The sequence below is a fragment of the Rhincodon typus genome, chromosome 8, assembly GCF_021869965.1.
Source record: "Rhincodon typus isolate 14 chromosome 8, sRhiTyp1.1, whole genome shotgun sequence".
Classification (NCBI taxonomy): domain Eukaryota; kingdom Metazoa; phylum Chordata; class Chondrichthyes; order Orectolobiformes; family Rhincodontidae; genus Rhincodon; species Rhincodon typus.
In genome coordinates, this window is record NC_063339.1 from 1,881,639 (window position 1) to 1,905,838 (window position 24,200).

Genomic DNA, 24,200 nt, shown 5'->3' on the forward strand with positions numbered 1-24,200 from the left:
GTCCATGTGCATAGATCACTGAAAGTTGCCACCCAGGTTGATAGCGTTGTTAAGAAGGCGTACAGTATGTTAGGTTTTATTGGTAGAGAGATTGAGTTTCGGAGCCATGAGGTACAAAACTCTGGTGCGGCAGCACTTGGAGTATTGCGTACAGTTCTGGTCACCGCATTATAGGAAGGATGTGGAAGCACTGGAAAGGGTGCAGAGGAGATTTACCAGGATGTTGCCTGGTATGGAGGGAAGGTCTTATGAGGAAAGGCTGAGGGTCTTGAGGCTGTTTTCGTTAGAGAGAAGAAGGTTAAGAGGTGACTTGATAGAGACATACAAGATGATCAGAGGATTAGATAGGGTGGACAGTGGGAGCCTTTTTCCTCGTATGGTGGTGGCTAGCACGAGGGGACGTAGCTTTAAATTGAGGGGTGATAGATATAGGACAGATGTCAGAGGTAGGTTCTTTACTGAGAGAGTAGTAAGGGCGTGGAATGCCCTGCCTGCAAAAATAGTAGACTTGCCAACTTTAAGGGCATTTAAATGGTCATTGGATAAACATATGGATGATAATGGAATAGTTTAGGTTAGATGGGCTTCAAATTGGTTTCACAGGTCGGCGCAACATCGAGGGCCGAAGGGCCTGTACTGCGCTGTAATGTTCTATATTGCTTAACATAGGTTCCTTAAATGTATTTCACAGTGGCTGACCTTGTGGATTCTGTAATACTGGACACTTAGTGCTAAACAACAGCAGTATACTTTTCTCTTCCACATTAATTTCTAGTGGACTGAGTTGTTCACCTCAAGGACTTTAAAGATCCTATTTAGATGCATGTAAATAAATCTTTGGACAATCTAGCACCACAGTCAGAACAAAAAATATGGAACTAAAATTACATCTCCCTCTTCCTTAACATGCCCAATACAAAATAAGTAAATATTTTAATGAAATACTCTAAAAATACAAAGCAAACTCAATGCTGTAAGTTTTGAAATAATAACAATATATCATCATCACAGTAAGCACACATTCCTCCTCCTTTGCTCCTTTCCAAATAGCTGAGCTTATCCAATGTCCATCCAGGATCCTGGCTAATGTAGCACCAACCAGATATTTTTTGTTTCAAAATTATACTTCATTCATAAAAAATCTTAGTCACAAATGCAGTTTGTTTTTGTGCCCTAGCATATCAAGGAAACAAACAAACAAACAAACATTGGAGTTTGACTCTATCCAAAGAAACCAAAGGCATCTTTTACACATACAAGACTATATTTACATGCATTTGAGGCACTGGGAGGGTCTAATAACTGAACAAACCCCCATTTAACTTCATCAGGAAAACCTCAGACAGTGTGCCTTGGCGGCAGCTGCCCAAGCTTTAGTGCGACCCCCAGTGTGCATTCCTGGACCTTGGAATGTGCCAGTTTGCAACACTCAGTCAAGGTCAAATCCTTGTTTATCTATCCCAGAACTCCGTTTCATGGGATGTTCTTCCCCAGTGAACTCATCTTAAAAACATGAACTCTCTGTCACCTTGGTGCCATTTCTAAAAAGGAATGGCTGCTAGTGTTAATGTAAGAAAGAGTTGATAATGGAACTGCTTTGAGACATTGCAATATAAAGTTGTGTGAAAATGAAGGGACCTGGAAAAGTTACCTGTGCATGCTGCTTTTTGTGGTTTCTGGATGTGAATATAGGAGGTATGGTTAGTAATGACCCCAAAATAGGTGGTGTAGTGGACAGTGAAGATTATGTCAGGGTACAACAGGACCTTGATCAGACGGGCCATCGGGCTGAGGAGTGGTAGATGGAGTTTAATTTAGATAAATGTGAGGGAAAGATTTAAAAAGGTCCTGATGGGTAACTTCTTCCACACAGGGTGGTGCGTGTATGGAATGAGCTGCCAGAGAAAGGGGTGGAGCATGGTACAGTTACAACATTTAAAAGGCATCTGGATGGGTAAATGAATAGAATGGGTTTATAGGAATATGGGCCAAATGCTGGCAAATGGGACTAAGTCAGATTGGGGTGTCTGGTCTCCACGGACAAGTTGGACCAAAGGGTGTGTAGGACTGTGTGATAGTCTAGTTCTGTTTTTTCTCATGCTGTTCTCTGGTCCTTTGCAGGAGTAGTTGAGGATATCTGTGCCCCTGGTGATATAAAGCTCCCCAGCAAGTCTCAGCCTTCATGGGTTGAACCTACCATATACAAGTCTGAGGAGGGTGCTCTGACCAAGCAGGCTGCTGCTTCAGTGGGAGTTGGTGTAGAAAGTCCAAACATGCTCTCCATTGCAGTAAAAGTACATCACAACAAAAACGAGAGCAACATGAAGGTAACTAATGGTAATTTTTGTTTGTCACTGCTGCTGTGTAGTGTCTTGGAATATTTTATAGCATCAAGAAAGCCATATTAATGCACGCTGTTCAAAGAGAAGGTAAACATCAAAGTGGGCACTTTTCAGTTGACATTGATATATTTTCCTCTCCCTCTTGTTTCAGGAGATCCTGGTGGCTATCGGGTTGCGTGGGGCCACCCTCCAGCATCGCAATGTGCCCCCAGGGCGAAGCTGGTACGAGCAGGTTAGCTTCACATCAGTTATCATTGGGAGCCTGAAGGCTGCATGGTAATGCTGAATATCAACACACATTCTGAAAGTACTGTTTCAAAAGTGAAAGCACCAGGTGTTGTGGGAAATTAATTTGTACACAAGGACTGTTACTCACTAGAATGTGCACACAAACTGCTACTCCCTGCAATATGTGTAGGGTAGGGATTAGAAGCCCTTTTGTTATTTGTAAGAGCTAACAGCCCTTGACTGTATCTTGGGGAATAGCGACCAAGCAAGCTTGTATTCTGCTTAGTGCACCCTGGAGCTGCAGTTTTGTTTAATACTTAATTGGAAAACCCAGAGAGTTTTTATGAGCCTTGGTTTTCATTGTTTCCTAATGCATTGAAATAACAGAATTGTTATAGTGCAGATGGAGGCCAATTCAGTGCATCATGCCTGTACCAGTTCTGTTACCTAGTGTCGGTCTTTATCTCTTTCTCCCTTTACCCCATGTCCCTGAACAGGATTTGTATCCTAGTAATCATCCAATGCCTTTCTTGAATGTCTCAGTTAACCTGCCTCAACCACATTTCCAGGCAGTGCATTCCACACCCTAACTACTTGCTGTGTGAAAAAATGTTTCTCACATTGCTGTTGCTTCATTTGCGCATCACTTTAAATCAGTACCCTGTCATTCTTGTTTGTTTTGCGGGCAGAAACAGCTTCTCCCTACCTGATCTATCAAGTTGTTTTGTGATTTTGAAAACTTCCATCAAATCTTTCTCAGCCTTCTCCTTTCCCAGGAGAACAGTCCCACAGTCTTCAATCTACCCTCATCACTGAAAGTTTCTCATTCCTGGAACCATTCTTGTAAATCACTGTACGCTATCTGCGATTCATTCACATCCTTCCAATAATGTGGTGCCCACAGTACACAATACTCCAGCTGAGGTCTAACAATTGAATTATCACCTCCTTGCCCTTGTACTCCACATCCCTATTAATAAAGCCAAGGACACTGCTCTCCTGTTCTGCCACCTTCAGTGCTTTGTGCACTTCAATTGTACTGTTTACTTTGTATTCATCCAATCAAAGTGCATTGGCTCCGCATTGAACCTCATATGCCACCAATCTACCAATAAAATCTTGCAAATATTAAAATTTCTAATTTAAAGCACAGGGAATGTTTCTCTTGGCCATGTAAAATGCAAAGGAAAGTGAATTGTTCCTTAATATGTCAGTTTGATTTTCTATGAGCAAATTAAGTAAAACCCACAGGTAATGTTCCCTTTTAAGTTAAGCAAACCTGAGAGTTCCGTACAGGCAACACACAGGTCAGCCACTTTGAAATAGAACTTAGCTGGTGAAGGGAAAACTTGCATGACTTCTCCACTCTATTTCCTGGTGTAAGCAGAGTCATGAAAAGCCAGTTTTTTTTTTGTTGCATTTGTTGCCCTTTCATTGAGAGCTCTGCCTTACACAAATTGCTCTGTGTTGTTGAGTGTACCTGAGCCATCATTGGGATTCAGTGCTGTGGGTATAGCTGAGGTTCTTTATTCAAGAAGGAAGACTAAGTATGTCCTGTTACTGAGTGGTTCTTTCATTTTCAAGCTCTGGTCTCCAAAGTATTGGTCATAAGGGCTGTCTCTTGACCTCCTTGCTTCTGAGAGGGGCATAGAAAGTAGGAGCAGGACTAGATCATTTGGCCACTCGAGCTTCCTTTGTCATTCAGATGGGTCATAGCTGATTTTCACCTTGACACCATTTTCCCACACTGTACCCCTATCCCTTAATATCATCAAATGTTACACGATCCCTCTGTAGGATAGTTAAAAGTATTTCAGCTGTCTATTTCACTAACTTCACATACTGTAAAAAGTCTCTCGCTAGGCACTCTTTATCTTAGAGAGAGCATTGAAGTTCCAGCACTTCTTTCCATACTTTGTCAAGACACAGAAGGAAGCACAAGTATCCTGTTTCTGCCAGTGCTGCTCTGACATTCCAAAAAGGAACAGATTGGTATCTGCCAACTTGCAACTGGCTTCTACTCAGCACTTGGCCAGAAGGAGATGTCAGCAGTAGGAACTCAGGAGACCAGAAGGGAAATGGCCTCTTACTGATGCTGTATTTGACAACGTCTTACAGTTAGAATGTTCCCTTGGCTCATGTACCCAACTAGTTCTGATCTGATTAGATCATTCATTTATTTTTGAGAAGGGGCTGCATGGTCAATGTAAACTTGACATTGTGCTGTTAATTTAGCCTTGTGACCATGCTAGATTTACATTGGGTTCAGAACCTGTTTAATGAACCTCTGTCGGATTAATTGCTTTCTTCCCTTCCTACAGTTTGTGGATTTCCTGAATATTGCTGATGAACCAGTTTTGGGTTATGCCCACCCAGCAAATGAAACCACCTTCCACCTGCATCTCTGGAGCTGTGCCCTGGATTACAGGTAAACAACTTCTTAAGATGTAGGAGCAGAAATTAGGCCGTTCGGCCCATCGAGTCTGCTCCGCCGTGCAATCATGGCTGATAAGTTCCTCAACCCCATTCTCCTGCTTTCTCCCTGTAACCCTTGATCCCCTTGATAATCAAGAACCTATCTATCTCAGTCTTAAATGTACTCGATGACTTGTCCTCCACAGCCCTCTGTGGCGATGAGTTCCACAGATTCACCACCTTTTGGCTGAAGAAATTCCTCTTTGTTGCAGTTTTAGAGCCATAACTTCGCTCTGAGGCTGTGCCCACAGGTCCTAGTCTCTCCTGTTAGTGGAAACACCTTCTCCATTTCCACTCTATCCAGACCCCTCGGTATTCTGTAAGTTTCAATTAGATACCCCTTATCCTTCTAAACTCTAATGAGTGTACTCCCAGAGTCCTCAAACGTTCCTCATATATTAAGCTTTCTATTCCTGGGGCCATTCTTGCGAACCTCCTCTGAACCCACTCCAGGGCCTGTACATTCTTCCTGAGATATGGGGCCCAAAACTTCACACAATACTCTAAATGTGGCTCGACCAGACCCTTATAAAGCCTCAGTAGTACATCCCTGCTTTTATATTCAAGTCTTCTCAAAATAAATGCCAACATTGCATTTGCCTTCCTGACTACTGACTCAGCATGCAAGTTTACTTTAAGAGAATCCTGGACTAGAACTCCCAAGTCTCTTTGCACTTCAGACTTCTGAATTTTCTCCCCATTTAGAAAATAGTCCATGCTTTTATTCTTCTTCGCAGCACAAGATTTCTCACTATTTATTCTGTTGAATACATTATTATGGGGATGTACAACAAGACTTCACACAAACTTACATCAAACACTCCAGGATCAGATACAGCATGAGGTTAAATACAGCATAAAACTCTGTACACTGCCCCCATCAAACACTCCCAGGGTAGGTACAGCACAGGATTAAATACAGGATAAAGCTCCCTTTATAATGCAGTGACAAACATGTACAGCACAAGTTAGGGTTCATGTTCCTACAAGTTGCTGCACAACCCTCGGTAAAACTGGTACCTGTCCATTAGTTCCATCATCATTGATTGCACATGTGGGTGTATCCTGGTAACCATTTGTACTGAGTAGGAAATCATGGTAAGAAAGAGTAAGGTCAGTTTTCGCCAGTTATACCTCTAAAGAGGCTTTTTCAGCAAAGGCTCCATCAGGTTCCTTGTCCCAGGAGTAAGGCCTGGAACTGGATTAATGTCATACTCAGAATTTCAGGTGGTTGTTCTTTTGGAATTGATCAGCTGAAGTTTCAAACGATGAACGTGGCTGAAGCTGAAAGCGTAGGAAAGAAAATAGGGTAGTTGATGTCATGCGGAAGTTTTGAAAATCTTGAAAGGAGGATGAATGACTGATATATCCTTTACTCATTCACGGGATGAGGGCATTGCTGGCTAGGCAGCACTTAACTGCCCTCTGGGCAATAAAAATCAACCACATTGCTCTAGGTCTGGAGTCACATGTAGGCCAGACCAGGTCAGGATGGCAGTTTCCTTCCCTAAAGGACATTAGCCAACCAGATGGGTTTTTCCTGACAATCGACAATGGATTCACAGTCATCATTAGATTTAACCCCATTCTAGATATTTTTTGAATTCAAGTTCCACCATTTGCCATGGCAGGGTTGGACCCCAGATCCCCAGAACATTATCTGGGTCTCTGGATTAACAGTCCAGCAATGATATCAGTAGGCCATCGCCACCCCATCCCATGTTTGACTGTTTTGAAGACCTGAGAAAGAATGAGTTGGAATAGCTGATGTGGTTGACACCTAAAATATGTGTGATTGTGTCTGTTTTACAGGCCACAGTATTTACCAGTTCGAGCACTAGTCACTGTTGAAACCTTCACAATATCTAGTAACATTGTTCTGGACAAGTATTGCTCCACACTCAGGTAAGGATTGACTCCTTTGAGATATAATAACCACTTCCTCTTTCTGCTAATTACCTATTGTAATAAAAACTCTCTTTCATTTTCCAGAATTATTATCGATGATGCTGCATTGTACTTGTCTGAAAAATGTAATCTATCTGCAGTAAATTTAAAGAAAGGTGAGATTGTGTTTATGTCTAGCATTAAAGGGGATGTGTTCAGTCACCTAAGGTATTAAAGGGAAAGGGTCTTCATAGAGAAGGGGGACCCGTACCCCAGCAAGAGTCTGCTTTGTTTCAGGAGACCATAAGGCCATAACATTTGTGAACAAATTAAGGCCATTCGGCCCATCAAGTTTGCTGTACCATTTGATCATCGTTGATATATTTCTCAACCCTATTCTGCTGCCTTCTTCCTGTAACCCTTCATCCCCTTACTAATCAAGAACCTATGTACTTCTGTCTTAAATACACTCATAAGACCATGAGACATAGGAGCAGAAATTAGGCCATTCGGCCCATCGAGTCTCTCTGCCATTCAATCATGGCTGATAAGTTCCTCAACCCCATTCTCATGCTTTCTCCCTGTAACCCTTGATCCCCTTGATAATCAAAAACCTATCTATCTCAGTCTTAAATGTACTCAATGACCTGGTCTTCTCAGCCTTCTGTGGCGATGAGTTCCACGGATTCACCACCTTTTGGCTGAAGAAATTCCTCTTTATTGCAGTTTTAGAGCCATAACTTCACTCTGAGGCTGTGCCCACAGGTACTAGTCTCTCCTGTTAGTAGAAACACCTTCTCCATTTCCACTCTATCTAGACCTCTCAGTATTTTGTAAGTTTCAATGAGATCTCCCCTCATCCTTCTAAACAAAGTGCATAACCTCACATTTTTTCCTCATTGTATTCTATTTGCCATGTCTTTGCCCACTCTCCTAGCATGTACAAGTCCTCCTGCAGCCTCCCCATTTCCTTAACACTACCTGTCATAGAGTCACAGAGTAATCCAGCATGGAAACAGCCATTCGGCCTAAACTGCTCCATGCTGACCATGGTACCCACTAAGCTAATTCCAATTGCCTACATTTGGTCCATATCCCTCTAAACCCTTCCCATCCATGCACTTATCCAAATGTTTTTTAAATGTTGCTATTGTACCTGCCTCAACCACTTTCTCTGGCAGCCCATTCTGTATATGCACCACTCTGTATGAAGAGGTTGCCCCTGAGGTCCTTCTTAAATCTTTCCCCTCTCACATTAAACCTATGCCTTCTAGTTTTCAATTCCCCATTCCTGGGGAAAAGACTGCATGTATTCATCCTATCTATGCCCCTCATGATTTTATACACCTCAATAAGGTCACCCCTCATTCTCCTAGGTTTCAAGGAATAAAGTCCTATCCTAGCCAACCTCTCCCTATAACTCCGGCCTACTAGTCCTGGCAACATCCTCGTAAACCTTCTTTGCACACTTTCCAGTTTAACTATGACTTTACTGTAACAGGGTGACCAAAACTGTACACAATACTCCAAGTGTGGCCTCACCAACGACTTTGTAACATAACATCCCAACTCCTATACTCAGTGCTTCGAGCAATGAAGGCCAGCAGGCTAAATGCCTTCTTCACCACCCTGTCTACTTGTGACGCCACTTTCAATGAACTATGTACTTGTACTCGTAGGTCCCTCTGTTCCACAACCCTCCTCAGGACGTTACCATTTACTGTATAAGTCACTTTCCAAAGGGCAACACCTCACACTTATCTGCATTGAACTGCACTTGCCAATCCTCAGCCCACTTACCCATTTGATCAAGATCCCTCTGTAATTTTTGATAACCTTCCTCGCTATCAACAATACCTCCTAATTTTGTATCATCCACAAACTGACTAATCATGCCTTGTACATCCACGTCCAGATCATTTATGTAAATAACAAATAACAAAAGTCCCCGCACCGACCCCTGTGGCACACCACTAGTCACAGGCCTCCAGTCCGAGAAACAACCTTCAACCATCACCCTCTGCTTCCTATCATTGAGCCAATTGTGAATCCAATTAACTTGCTCTCCCTGGATCCCATGCGACCTAACCTTTGTGACTAGCTTGCCGTGCGGGACCTTGTCAAAGGTCTTGCTAAAGTCCATACAGACAATATCCGCTGCCCTACCCTCGGCCATCCTCTTGGTTACCTCTTCGAATAACTCAAAGATTTGTCAGACATGAATTCCTGCGCACAAATCCATGCTGACTATCCCGAGTCAGACAATGACTATCCAGATGTTGGTTGATCCTGTCCCTCAGTATCCTCTCCAATAACTTGCCTACCACTGATGTCAGGCTCACTGGCCTATAGTCCCTGGCTTGTCTTTGCTACCTTTCTTAAACAATGGAACAACATTAGCCACCTTCCAGTCTTCCAGAACTTCGCCAGTGGCTAAAGATGAAGCAAAAATCTCTGCAAGGGCCTCTGCAGTTTCTTCCCTAGCCTCCCATAATGTCCAAGGATGGACTTGATCAGGCCCAAAGGATTTACCCACCTTAATCTGCTTTAAGGCTGCAAACACCTCCTCTCTGGTAATGTGTATGCGGTCCAAAACATCCCCACTTGTTTCCCTTATTTCCTAAGCATCTGTGATTCTCTCCTCCGTAAACCCTGAGGAGAAATATTCATTTTAAAAAATCTCCCCCATCTCCTATGGTTTCACACATAGACGACCATGCTGGTCTTTAAGTGGACCTATTCTCTCCCTAGCCACCCTTTTACTCTTAACATAGCTATAGAACCTCTTGGGATTTTCTTTAACCTTCTCTTTAGTCTGATCCATCTCATACCTTGTTTTTGCTCTTTTGGTTTCCCTCTTAAGTGTGTTCCTACACTTTTTATCGTCATCTAAGGATTCACTTGAGCTTGAGAGCTTAAACCCAATGTATGCCTTCTTCTTTTTCCTGACCAGAGCCTCAATATTCCTCATCAGCCAGGAATCTCTAAACCTGCCAGCTTTTCCCTTCACCCCAACAAGGATATACTGTCCCTGGACTCTTGATAAGACACTTTTAAAAGCTTCCCATTTGACAGTCATTCCTTTTCCTTCAAACAGACTCACCCGATCGACCTCTGCTAGATCCTGCCTAATGGCCCCAAGTTGGCCCTGCTCCAGTTTAGCACCTTAACCTGTGAAACTGTCCTATCTTTTTCCATAACTATGTTAAAACTAAGAGAGTTATGGTCATTGGACCCAAAATGCTCTCCGACTGACACTTGCCCTGCCTCATTTCCTAAGAGGAGGTCCAGTGTTACACCCTCCCGAGTAAGGCTGTCCCTCCAGCTACTTTTGTGTCATCTGCAAACTTAGCAACAATGCCCTCAGTTCCTTCGTCCAAATCATCTCAACACTGACCCCTGCGGAACTCCACAAGTCATGGATGCCATCCTGAAAAAAAACCCTTGATCCGTACTCTCTGCCTTTTGCCAGTTAGCCGATCCTGTCTCCGTGCCAGTATCTTGCCTCTAACTCCGTGGGCTTTTATCTTATTTAGCAGCCTCCTGTGCAGTACTTTGAGAGGAGTGGGGGACAGGCATGAAGACCACAGGGAAATTGGTTGCTGATAGATTTTTGTTGACTTTTACAGCTTTTTATTGAGTAATTGTCCGTGTCTTACTCTGAAAGACAAAATCTGTTCACCAGGATCAATCAGTGCAAATTATTTATTTCAGATTATGTGCGTGTCTTGGACATGGGGTTACTGGAGTTTCGAATAACTGCGTCAAAGCAGACTGCAGAAGCAGAGCTGGTGAGGGAGATTTTAGGCATTTTGATTGTTCCTGTGTCAGATTGTTCATACTGATTGGGTTCTCCAATGAACTTTACCGCTCTGTCAGTTTCAGCCCCGGTTTGAACTTCAATGCACTAGTGACGTCATCCATATCCGGACCTGTTCTGATTCTTGCGCTGCCCTCATGAATCTCATCCAGTATGTGGCGAGTTATGGAGACCTACATCCTCCCTGCAAATTCCAGGCTGCTCCAGGAACAGCAGCTCAGAGAAGCAGGGTAATCAAAATATATTTACAATCATTCCTTTTAATTCATTCATGAGGTTTGGAATTGCTAACTAAGTCAGAATTTATTATCCATCCCTCTTCAAGCTTTTGAGCAAGCTAGCTTATTCATAGGAATCTAGCTGATATTGTTATGACAGACAAGTCACATCCCAGACTGAAACCTGGTTTGATAAATTAGAATTTCTTTTGGTTTTGTATTGCTCGTTCTGAGTTGCCCATGAGAAGGTGGTGGTGAGCTGCCTTCTTGAACTGCGACAGTACATTTGGTGTAGGTCCACAATGCTACTGGGGATGGAGTTCCAGTATTTTGACCAAGCAGCAATGAAGGAGTAATGATATACTTCCAAAATTAGGAATGATGAGTGATTTGGAGGGAAGCTTGCAACTGGTGGTGTTCCCATGAATTTCTTGCCTTTGTCCTTCTTGATGGAAGTAGTCATGTGTTTGTATGGAACCATGGTGAATTTCTGCAGTGCATGTTGTAGATTGTACACACTGCTGACTCTGAGTGTTAGTGGCAGAAGGAGTGAATGTAGACTGCAATCATCAATGAAAATCTCCATTTTTGAAGTTTCAATGGAGTAAATGTCACTGATGAAAAGCTGAAGATGGTTGGGCCTAGCGCACTATCCTGAGGAACTCCTGCAGGATATCCTGGACCTCAGATGAGTGACATCAACAACCTTGACTGTCTTCCTATGTGCTAGGTATGATTGAAACCAGTGGAGAGTTTTCCCTGACTTCCACTAACTCTAGTTTTGCTCGGAATGCTGATGTCATCTTGGTCAAAAACAACCTTGTTGTCAAAAGCTGCCTCTTTCACGTCACTTCTGGAATTCAGCTCTTTTAAATAAAGGGGTCAGGAGCTAACTGACTGTGGCGTAATTCAAACTGGCTATCAGTGAGCAGGTCCAGTGTGTGTCTGTAAAGCCATAGAACCAACAAAAGAATGATTACAGAGTTATTGATTGATCACAGTGATCAAGTGTATAACAGACCCAGACATGAGATGAGGAAACTTCCAGTGGGGCCAAAGTTTGGGAACCGCAAGTCCACAGTTACCTGTTCTCTTTCACTGCCCTCATCCCCCACCTGTAAAGCACACTTGCCTCATATCACATTGACCTCAGTAAACCTTTGCCATTCTGTTGCTCTGATGGATTGACTATAGCAATGTCTCTTACTCAGGCTGGTTCAGGTGACAGTGCTCCTTGCCGAACCTCCGGCCTTGCTGAAGCCGAGCAGAAGCTCCTACGGGACCTGATGATTGATGCGATGGAAGAGATGGATATCCCACCATCTTCACCTCCTACTACTCAAGCCTCGCAGCAGTCAAATGGTGAGTGGAGAAAGCAGATGACTCAAATGAAAAGCTGTGCGTGCTAATCATTAAACAGGAAGAGGTACTGGGTTTAGTCAGCTGTAAACTGAGTTCTTTTATGATACTTCTTATAACTTACCTCTTTAACCCGCTCTCTTTATAACATCTTCCAAACCCACAAACACTTGAGATCTTTCTGTTACTCCAGTTCTGAGCCGTTGTATATCTTCAATTAGCCACGTTGCAGTCACCTGCCCTTGCTCTGCAATACCCTTCCTAAACCCACTACCTCTTACCCCTTAAAACTGGCCTCATGGATCAGTTACCTATCCTCGTATCTCCTCACGTGACTGTATGAAACTTTGTTAGAAACACATCTATACAACACCTTGTTTTACTATTTTAATAATGATCACCTGAAACGAAGACCAGTCATCTTATCTTGACCTTTTTTTTTTAATCTTTCAAGGTAGCTCAGGAAGGATGAATTTCATTGATCTCCTTTCCCCACCTTTAGGGATCTATGATGACCTCATTCAAGAGCGCGAGCCAACTCGGTCTGACCTGTTCCTCTTCCCCGATGAGAGTGGAAGTTCTTCACAGGAGCAGAGCCCAAGTTCCACCATGATCTTTCCTGAGCATCATGCAGCCTACCCCTCCTTGCCCAGCGAGCAACCCGAGAGTGAGGACTTCTGTATCCTAGAAGCACCAAAGATGGCGATCATGGTAAGTGCTGAAAGAGAGAAAAAATCGCTGCGAGGAGCTCCTGATATGTAAAGGAATATCTAAGGTATGCTACCAGACCTGCTAAGTTTCTCCAGCAATTTCTGGTTTTTTTGTTTCAGATTTCCAGCATCTACAGTTCATTTTTATACACAGTTCAGGAAAACCACTCACTATCACCTACTCAAGGCCAATTAAGAATAAGCAAAAGAATGCCGACATAGCCAGCTCACATCTCGTGAGCAAATGTTTGAAACAAGTGGCTGCCGCGGTTCTCTATATTGACCCAACAATGATGGCACGTTGAAAATGCTTAATTGATTGTACAACCCTTTGCAGCATCCTGAACTTATTGAAATACAAGTCTTTCCTAACTGACATCAGCTTGAGCAGCTTTAGGGGGGGAATGCTGCAATTGAAGATGGGGGTTGGGGTGGGGTTAGGGGGGCAGGAATCCACAGTAGTATTCATGTTCCTGATGACCATGAAGTAACTCCAGCTGAAATTTATTTTATTCATTCATGGAACATGGGTGTTGCTGGCTGGACCAGCTTTTAGTGCCTGTCCCTCGTTGCCCTTTAGAAGGTGGGGGTGAGCTGCCTTGAACCGCTGCAGTTCATGTACTGTAGGTAGACCCGCAATGCCCCTTAGGGAGGGTGTTCCAGGATTTTGACTCGGAAGCGCAGAAGGAACGGCGATTATATTTCCAAGTCACAATGTTGGATGGCTTGGATGACAGCTTGCAGGTGGTGGTGTTACCATGTATCTGCTACCCATCTAGATGAAAATGCCTGAAGTTTTTAAAGGAGTTATTTGTCTTTCTGGCAGAGAGAGACTGAGCCTGTAGTGAGGATGCTGAATTCTGGACCGATCCTCATCAAAGATGACTACTTCACACAACCGGTCAAGAAGCTGGACACTGGCAAATCACCACTGCACCTTCCAGTCCCTGAGACCCGATATGTAGTGAAGGAGATCTCAGTTGTCTGGCACCTGTATGGAGGAAGGGACTTTGGAACTGCCCTCTCTACACGTTCTCCCATGAAAAGCATAACGTACGTTTCTTATCATTGCTTTTGCTTGATCGTGTTTAATGTGTTGGTAGCTTTGTGAAAGTCACACTAGACCAATGTGGTTTAAGTTTTGAAATTATCATGGGCTCAAACTCCTATCAGCAGTGACAGGTCTGTATCCACTTGTGATTCAACACTGAAAGTGATCTCTCCAAATTTTGAATTCCAGAACATTTTACAGGAGTAAAATTATTTTAGATTTTTTGCACAATTCAAAGGATGAAAAATACTGACTAGAATTACCCCAACCTTGAAATCCTAGTGGCAGCTCTAAAACATAAAAAAAAGTTAACAGCCATAGCGGTCCGATCTGATATTGGGATCTAAGTGACCAACGTCTGAGAGACCTACCAAGCTGAGTTCCCATAGCACCTGCCTAGCTAGTCCACATCATCAATATCCTGTTGATATCCAATTAAAATCCAAATGTTAGTCAGGCAATGGATTGTCCCCCAGTCAAGCTCCAATCCACACAGCAGCCATCATTGTCTCTTTGTTGCAGACTGTATGATTTATATGTATTTTTAATATCATCTAAGTTTGGACTTTTGAATTCTGATTTAATAACGTGGGATTTTTCTGTTTCTGAAGAATTTATTGATTAACTTGAAGGTATTTCTGTAGCCATCATGATTTCTTTAAAAACTACTTGAAGGAGTTGCTTTTAGAACTAATACGTTTTTATTTACTTTGGAAGAATGTATAGCGGAGCAAGATAAACAATTATGCAGCAAGATTTCTGTTAGGACATCAAGGTTTCTTTGGGAAACTTAAGGAATTTTCTTAAAGTTTAAGGAAAACACCCATAAGCTTGAAAAAGGTTATTATTATTAGTACTAGGCAGACATTGGATGAAAACGGATATTTAAAGCAAGGGCAGACATTCGAATGCATCGTCACCATCACGAGGACTTGCGATCTGCCCGAGGTTATCTAGAGTCACCAAAGCTGCCGGGCGAGCCCGGATTGGTTTTTCCCAAGATCCAACTACGAGCTTTTTAACTGCAGCAGCTTTAATATACGCTATTGGAGCTGGAATTACCGTGGCTGCTGGCACCAGATTTGCCCTCCAATAGATCCTCATTAAAGGATTTAAAGTGTACTCATTCCAATTACAGTGCCTCGAAAGAGCCGGGCGGCACAGTGGCTCAGTGGTTAGCACTGCTGCCCTGGGCAGCCAAGTGGCTCTGTGGTTAGCACTGCTGCCTCACAGCGCCCGGGACCCAGGTTCAATTTCAACTGTCTGTGTGGAGTTTGCACATTCTCCCCATCTCTTTGTGGGTTTTCTCCAATTTCCTCCCACAGTCCAAAGATGTGCAGGCTAGGTGGATTGGCCATAGTAAATTGCCTGTAGCGTTCAGGGATGTATAGATTAGGTGGGTTATAGAGGGATGGGATGCTCATGTGGACTTGTTGGGCTGAAGGGCCTGTTTCCACACTGTAGGAATTCTATGATAAAGCAATGCCCCAGGGAAGTAAGGAATTTAGTAAAGGTCCCAAGACCAGAAGTGTTTGAGTAAAACCCTGAAGTGGTTATTTGAAGTGGAGAACGTTTCAGATATGTGAAGGTTCCAGGAAAATGCTACCCAATTTTCCACGCTGGATGTTGAAGTCACAGTTAAATTAAGCCTAATGAGGTGTAACCGAAAGATTTTGTTTTCTGCTGTGAGTACTGTACAAGAGTTGATTTCAGAATCCGTAAAGAAGTTTCCTTTTGGGATTAATGGGAGTATATGTTACCATGTCTTTAAGCAAGTCGTTAGGTTTATTCTGTTTCTTTTTGTCAGTAAGCTTCTGTTCTATTGTTTAAAACTAATCTCATGTTTCAGGAGAGACCACCTTGTTAAACCAACACAAAACAAAAACAGAAATTATGATCTACCAAGCCAGATTTAAGTCTGGAATTTGACCTGTCCAAAAATGAGATCAGCTGGAATCAGAACAGTGTCTTTCAAGATAAAATAGGAAATAAATAGTTGGTGAATTGTGTTGAGGCAACATATGTTGAACATGTGTTAGTTCACTGCTCTTTAAACATGTCTGTTTCCTGAAGGTTGAGGGAGATGAGTTTGATTTGGAGTCCTGAAAGGAATTGGTTCAAATTGGAGATTGAGTGTTAGTCTTAATTTTGTGAGGCAAAACCTAGTTGTTTCTGAGTAGGACTGTGCCACAATGCTTCCGTTTAAACCATCATTAGTATGGAACAAATATGCAGCGATGCTGATTGAAGTATATATTGACTGGTTTCTTAATAGATCTAAATCTTCTTCCAGCTCCTCTCAAGGCTCGCCGTCTCAGTCATCCTCCCGCCACAGCCGTTCTGCCCGTCGTATTCAGGGTGGACCTGGGAGGAACCATGATGTGCTGATGGAGATTCAGTTCAGCAAGGTATCAGTATCATTCAGCTTCTGACTCGTATGCACTGTTCTTTGGTGCTGCTGCTGTTGCTATACAAACTGAAAGTTTTTGAAACACTTGTACGTTGCATTATGCGTCACATCGAGTCACAGAGATATACAGCATAGAAACAGACCCTTCGGTCCAGCACCACCATGCGACCAGATATCCTAAATTAATCTCGTCCCATTTGCCAGCATTTTGCCCATATCAATCTAAACCCTTCCTATTCATATATCCATCCAGATGCCTTTTAAATGTTGTAATTGTACCAGCCTCCACCACTTCCTCTGGCAGCTCATTTCACACACACACCACCCTCTACATGTAAAAGCTGCCCCTTAGGTCTCTTTTAAGTCTTTCCCTATCATCTTAAACCCTCTAGTTTTGGACTCCCCTACCCTGGGGAAAAGACTTGTCTATTTACCTTTTTCATGCCCATCGTGACCTTATAAACCTCTATAAGGTCACCTCTCAGCCTCCAGTGCTCGAGGGAAAATAGCCCCAGTCTATTCAGCCTCTCCCTGTAGCTCAAACCCTCCAACCCTGGCAACATCCTTGTAAATCTTTTCTGAACCCTTTCAAGTTTCACAACATCCTTCCTATAGCAGGGAGACCAGAATTGCAGGCAGTATTCCAAAAGTGGCCTATCGAATGTCCTGTACATCTGCAGCGTGTCCTCCCAACTTCTATACTCCATGGCAAGCATACCGACCGCCTTCTTCACTATCCTATCTACCTGCGACTCCACTTTCAGGGAACTATGAACCTGCACTCCAAGGTCTCTTTCTTTTGCAACACTCTCCATGACCTTACCATTAAGTGCATAAGTCCTGCCCTGATTTTCCTTTCCAAAATGCAGCACCTCACATTTATCTAAATTAAATTCCATCTGCCACTCCTCGGCCCATTGGCCCATCTGATCACGGTCCTATTGTACTCTGCGATAATCTTCTTTGCTGTCCACTGCACCTCCAATTTTAGTGTAATCTACAAATTTACTCACCATACCTCCTATGTCCACATCCAGATCGTTTATGTAAACGACGAAAAGCAGTGGACCCAGCACTGATCCGCTGGTCACAGGCATCCCATCTGAAAAGCAGCTCTCCACCACCCACCTCTGTCTTCTATCTTTGAACCATTCTGTATCCAAATAGCTAGTCCTCTCTGTATTCTGTGTGATCTAACCTTACTAACCAGTCTACCATGGGGAATATCGTCGAATGTCTTACTGAAGTCCATATTTCAAGATGATCAGAGGATTAGATAGGGTGGACAGTGGGAGCCTTTTTCCTCGGATGGTGATGGCTAGCATGAGGGGACGTAGCTTTAAATTGAGGGGTGATAGATATAGGACAGATGTCAGAGGTAGGTTCTTTAATCAGAGTAGTAAGGGCGTGGAATGCCGCCTGCAAAAGTAGTAGACTTGCCAACTTTAAGGGCATTTAAATGGTCATTGGATAAACATATGGATGATAATGGAATAGTTTAGGTCAGATGGGCTTCAGATTAGTTTCACAGGTCGGCGCAACATCGAGGGCCGAAGGGCCTGTACTGCGCTGTAATGTTCTATGTTCTATATACATCATGTTCACCACTCTGCCCTCATCAACCCTCTTCGTTACTTCTTCAAAAAACTCAATCAAGTTAGTGAGACACGATTTCCCACGCACAAAGCCATGTTGGCTATCCCTAATCGGTTCTTGCCTTTCCAAGTACATGTAAATCCTGTCCCTCAGGATTCCCTCCAACAACTTGCCCACCATCAATGTCAGGCTCACCGGTCTATAGTTCCCTGGTTTTTCCTTACCACCTTTCTTAAATATTGGCACCATGCTAGCCAAACTCCAGTTTTCCAGCACCTCACCTGTGGCTGTCGATGATACAAATATCTCTGCTGGGTCCCTTGCTATCTCTTCCTTAGCTTCCCATGGAGTTCTACAGTACACCTGATCAGGTTCCCAGGGATTTATCCACCTTTGTGTTTTAAGAATTTCAGTACAACTCCTCTGTAATGTGGACATTTTTCACTATGTTACTATTTATTTCCCCACGTTTCATATCTTCCATATCCTTCTCCACAGTAAACACTGATGCAAAATACTTGTTTAGTATCTTCCCCCATCTCCTGCAGTTCCACACACAGGTGGCCCTGCTGACCGGGGGGAGATAATGGCCTAGTGGTATTATCGCTGGATTGTTAATCCAGAGACCAACATGAAATTCTGGGTTCGAATCCTGCCATGGCAGATGGTGGCATTTGAATTCAATGAAAAATATCTGGAATTAAGAATCTAGTGATGACTACGAATCCATTGCCAACCGTCGGGAAAACCCATCTGGTTCACTAATATCCTTTAGGGAAGGAAACTGCCATCCTTACCTGGTCTGGCCAATTAAGAATGGGCAATAAATGCTGCCTAGCTAGCGACACCCTCATCCCATTAATGAAATAAAGGGGGAAAAAAAAAGATATAGCAGATATGGCCATCATTTTAATGTCTCATCTGAAAGAACATTAGAACTAGGAGCAGGAGTAGGCCATCTGGCCCCTCGAGCCTGCCCTGCCATTTAATAAGATCATGGCTGATCTTTGAGACTCAACTCCACTTACCCGCCCACTCACCATAACCCTTAATTCCTTTACTGTTCAAAAATTTATCTAGCCTTGCCTTAAAAACATTCAGCGAGGTAGCTTCAACCACTTCACTGGGCAGGGAATTCCACAGATTCACAACCCTTTGGGTGAAGAAGTTCCTCCTGACCTTAGTCCCACATCTGCTTCCCTTTATTTTGAGGCGATGCTCTCTAGTCCTAGTTTCACCTGCTAGCGGAAACAACCTCCTTGCCTCCACCTTATCCTATTCCCTTCATAATCTTATATGTTTCTATAAGATCTCCCCTCATTCTTCTGAATTCCAATGAGTATAATCCCAGCCTACTCAGTCTCTCCTCATAATCCAACCCTCTCAACTCTGGAATCAACCGAGTGAATCTCCTCTGCACTCCTTCCAGTGCTAGTATATCTCTTCTCAAGTATGGAGACCAAAACTGCACACAGTACTCCAGGCGTGGCCTCACCAGGACCCTATACAGCTGCAGCATAGCCTCCCTGTTTTTAAACTCCATCCCTCGAGCAACGGCAGACAAAATTTCATTTGCCTTTTTAATCACCTGCTGCACCTGCAATCCCACCTTCAGCGATTCATGCACAAGGACAGCCAAGTCCCTCTGCACAGCAGTGTGCTGCAATTTTTTACCATTTAAAACATCGTCCATTTGCTGTTATTCCTACCAAAATGGATGATCTCACACTTATCAACATTGTACTCCATCTGCCAGACCTTTGCCCACTCACTTAGACTATCTGTATCCCTCTGAAGACTTTCAGTGTCTTCTGCACACTTTGCTCTACCACTCACCTTAGTGTCATCTGCAAATTTTGACACACCACATTTAGTCCCCAACTCCAAATCATCTATATAAATTGTAAACAATTGAGGTCCCAACAGTGATCCCTGAGGCACACCACTAGCCACTGACCGCCAACCAGAAAAACACCCATTTACCCCTACTCTTTGCTTTCTACTGGTCAACCAATCCTCTATCCATGCCAATACATTACCTGTAATACCGTGGAACTTTATCTTATGTAGCAGCCTTTGGTGTGGCACCTTGTCAAATGCCTTCTGGAAATCCAGATACACCACATCCACAGGTTCCCCATTGTCCACCATGCAAGTAATGTCCTCAAAGAATTCCACCAAATTAGTTAAACATGACCTACCCTTCATGAACCCGTGCTGGGTGTTCCCAATGGGACAATTTATATCCAGATGTCTTGCTATTTCTTCCTTAATGATAGACTCAAGCATTTTCCCCACTACCCAAGTTAAGCTAACTGGCCTATAGTTACCTGCTTTTTGTCTACTTCCTTTTTTAAACAGTGGCGTCACATTGGCTGTTTTCCAATCCACAGGAACCACCCCAGAGTCCAGTGAATTTTGGTAAATAATTACTAGTGCATTTGCTATTTCCCCCATCCCGTCTTTTAGTACCCTGGGATGCATTTCATCAGGGCCAGGAGACTTGTCTACCTTTAGCCCCATTAGCTTGCCCAGCACTGCCTCTTTAGTGATGATAGTTTATAGGTCCTCACCTGCTATAACCTTTTTCCTGTTAGTTTTCGGCATGTTATTTGTGTCTTCCACTGTGAAGACTGACACGAAATAACTGTTTGATGTCTCAGCTATTTCCTCATTCCTAGTTATTAAATTGGCCTTCTCATCCTCTAAAGGACCAATGTTTACCTTCGCCACTCTTTTACGATTTACGTATTTATAGAAACTTTTGCTGCCTGTTTTTATATTCTGAGCTAGTTTACTCTCATAATCTGTCTTACTTTTCTTTATAACTTTTTTTGTGGCTTTCTGTTGGCCTTTAAAGATTTCCCAGTCTACTAGTTTCCCACTACTCCTTCGCTTTTTTACTCTGTGTTTTTTTTCAATCTGATACTTTCCTTTATTTCCTTAGACATCCATGGCTGGCGCTCTCTTTTCCTACAGTTCTTCCTTATTACTGGAATATACTTCTGCTGAGCACTGTGAAAATTTGTTTTGAAAGTCCTCCACTGTTCCTCAATTGACGCACCATAAAGTTTTTACTCCCATTCTACCTTAGCTAACTCCTTCCTCATTCCTTCATAGTCTCCTTTATTTAAGCACAGGACACAGGTACTGGATTTAACCTTCTTACGCTCCATCTGTATTTTAAATTCGACCACACTGTGATCGCTCCTTCCGAGAGGATCCCTAACTGTGAGATCATTAATTATTCCTGTCTCATTACACAGGACTAGATCTAGGATAGCTTGCTCTCTCGTAGGTTCCATTACATATTGTTCAAGGAAATTATCGCGGATGCATTCTATGAGCCCCTCCTCAAGGCTGACCTGGTTTGACCAATCGATATGTAGATTAAAATCCCCCATGATAATTGCTGTACTATTTTTACATGCATTAGCTATTTCTATGTTTATTGCCTGCCCCACCACGATGTCATTATTTGGTGGCCTGTAGACCACACCTATCAGTGACGACTTCGCCCTGCTATTCCTAATTTCCACCCAAATGGATTCAACGTTTTGTTCAGTAGAACCTATATCATCTCTCACTACTGCCCTGATATCATCCTTAAAAGTCAGAGCAACACCACCTCCCTTACCTTAATGTCTGTCCTTCCGAACAGTGTGATACCCCTGGATATTTAACTCCCAGTCATGATCATCCTGTAACCATGTCTCTGTAATGGCCACTAAATCATGCCCATTTGCCATGATTTGCGCCATCAACTCATCCACCTTGTTTCGAATGCTCCGAGCGTTCAGATAAAATGCCGTTATGCCAATTTTTGCACCTTCTTTTTGGGTCCTATTACCTCCATTACTAACAGCTCTTGAGTTCTCCTTCCCTTTAATTTTTTCCTGATTTTCAATGGACTTGAAGCTTCCTCGTCACCTGCTAACCTGCTGCTTTGCCTTACATTAATTGTTATTCTCCCTCTACGCTCACTTCTCCCTTCCCCTCTATTTACGAGTTTAAAGTCCTATTAACCACCCTATTTACCCTTTTTGCCAGAACACTGGACCCGGCCCTGTTCAGGTGGAGTCCATCCCAGCGGTATAGATCCCTCCTGTCCCAGAACTGATGCCAGTGCCCCATGAAAAGGAAACCCTCTTTCACACAACACTGTTTTAGCCGCGTGTTTACTTCCCTGATCCTCGCCTCCCTATGCCAATTTGCACATTGCTTGGGCAGCAATCCAGAGATTATGACCCTTGAAGACCTGTTTTTTAATTTTGTTCCTAGCTTTTCATAATCCCGAAACAGGTCTTTTTCCCTAGTCCTGCCTATGTTATTGGTACTTACATGGACCACAACAACTGGATCCTCCCCCTCTCTCTCTAGTATCCTCTCAAGCTGGTCAGAGATGTCTCGCACCCTGGCACTGGGCAGGCAACACACCATGCGGGATTCTCTATCCTGCTGGCAAAGGATACTGTCTATCCCCCTGATGATGGAATCCCCTACAACTTTTTGCTCCCCACTCTTGAATGGCCTCCTGGACCATGGTGCCATGGTCAGTTGACTCATCCTTCCTGCAGGCCTGTCCCTCATCCACGCAGGGAGCAAGTGCCTCATACCTGTGGGACAATGTCAAGGGCTGTGGCTCCTGTGTTCCTGTCTGCAGGGTCCCTCTACCTACCTCACACGCAGTCACACACTGCTGTCCCTGCCTGCCGATCGAATTAACGTTAGTTAATCTACCAGGTGTGACTGCCTCCTGGAACACAGCATCCAGGTATTTCTGCCCCTCCCAGACGTGCCGCAGTGTTTGGAGTTCGGATTCCAGCTCATCAATTTTGAGCCGGAGCTCCTCAAGCAGCCAACACTTGCTGCAGATGTGGTCACTGCCGTTCTCAATGGGATCAGCTAGCTCCCACATCATACAGCTACAACACATCACCTGGCCTGCCATCTCTACTTAGCCAATTATTTAAAATGAATTCGTTTTTTTTTTTAGTTTCGCAGTGTTCACTGCACCAGTAAGTTTACTCCGTTATATACTCAAACAGACTCCGGGTTTGCTTTCCGACCCGCTCCCAGAGGATTTGGCGTCAAGATGACCGCCCCGAAAGATAACAAAGAGATGAGAAAAAAAAATGCAAATAGCTTACCTGCTCACCACACTTAGTCGTTATTATTAGGTTAGAGGAGGTGGAAGGGTGGGAGACACTATGCGTGTAGTGTCTCCGGTATCAGTTAACTCCCAAATTTATTGGGTGGAAGCTTACCTTCCCAGGCTGCCCTCGCGCTTCCTCCCGGACTCCCGCCGCTGAAACAACTGAATGAGGTTTCTCTCGACAGCACTCCCTCAGAATTGCACTAACAGTATCAACCTGAATTTTTTTGCTCTGATCTCTGGAGTGGTATTTGAACCCACAATCTTCATTCTGACTGAGACACTGGCTCCTCCCACTAAGCCAAACTTGACAGCTTTTATCTTGGAGTTCATTCTATACATTTGTCGCTCTATTGATAAGTATTCTCCTGATATCAGGCCTAAATTTATATTTTACTAGTTTGCATGTATTTCTTTGCCCTGTTCTTGACATTTAAGATAATATTCTGGATTTACTTTCCCTGTTCTTCTAAGAATGTACTGCACCTTATTTTCAAACTAAAAAGTTTCTCCAAGTGGTTTCTCAAATCTCAGACCCTGACCCTGTCGGTCACCCTGCTTTTCTGCCCTGCCTCTGGTACTTGAATATCCTTCTGTCTCAGCGACTGGAACTAAACACAGGTTCAAGGTGGGATTGATCAGAACTGGGCGCCTTGCTCAAGATGAGTCTTATTAAACTTTACAGTCATTTGGTTATAGCTTCCCTGACTTGTGTCATACTCCTTGAACTGTTGTTTTGTTAACGTTGTTCTGTGTCAATTGCATATGTTGAACGTCAAGTCGGAAAAGGACATCACGGATGCTTTCAGCCTCATCACAAACCTTTAACGATGTCACACCAACTTCCCAATGCATGAAAGTGCCAGTATTTGATTCATCACTCCATCCATGCAACCTGTGCTACAATTTAAATAAGTGTTTTCACTTGATTTTAGTTCAGTAGCAATCC

The 24,200-nt window shown here is 43.4% G+C and overlaps 1 protein-coding gene across 8 annotated transcripts in view; it reads left to right on the top strand.

Moving 5' to 3' along the window:
• The window catches only part of LOC109922496 (autophagy-related protein 2 homolog B), a 97,678-nt gene that overhangs the window by 61,320 nt on the left and 12,158 nt on the right, over positions 1 to 24,200 (top strand). For all 8 annotated transcript variants that reach the window (XM_048600055.1, XM_048600053.1, XM_048600057.1 and 5 more), the window contains 11 exons: positions 2,122 to 2,327; positions 2,494 to 2,574; positions 4,892 to 4,998; positions 6,858 to 6,950; positions 7,038 to 7,108; positions 10,647 to 10,723; positions 10,812 to 10,982; positions 12,182 to 12,332; positions 12,832 to 13,040; positions 13,866 to 14,092; positions 16,384 to 16,498. In XM_048600055.1, coding sequence (XP_048456012.1) covers positions 2,122 to 2,327; positions 2,494 to 2,574; positions 4,892 to 4,998; positions 6,858 to 6,950; positions 7,038 to 7,108; positions 10,647 to 10,723; positions 10,812 to 10,982; positions 12,182 to 12,332; positions 12,832 to 13,040; positions 13,866 to 14,092; positions 16,384 to 16,498 — 1,508 coding nt within the window. The remainder of the gene's footprint in view (positions 1 to 2,121; positions 2,328 to 2,493; positions 2,575 to 4,891; positions 4,999 to 6,857; positions 6,951 to 7,037; positions 7,109 to 10,646; positions 10,724 to 10,811; positions 10,983 to 12,181; positions 12,333 to 12,831; positions 13,041 to 13,865; positions 14,093 to 16,383; positions 16,499 to 24,200) is intronic.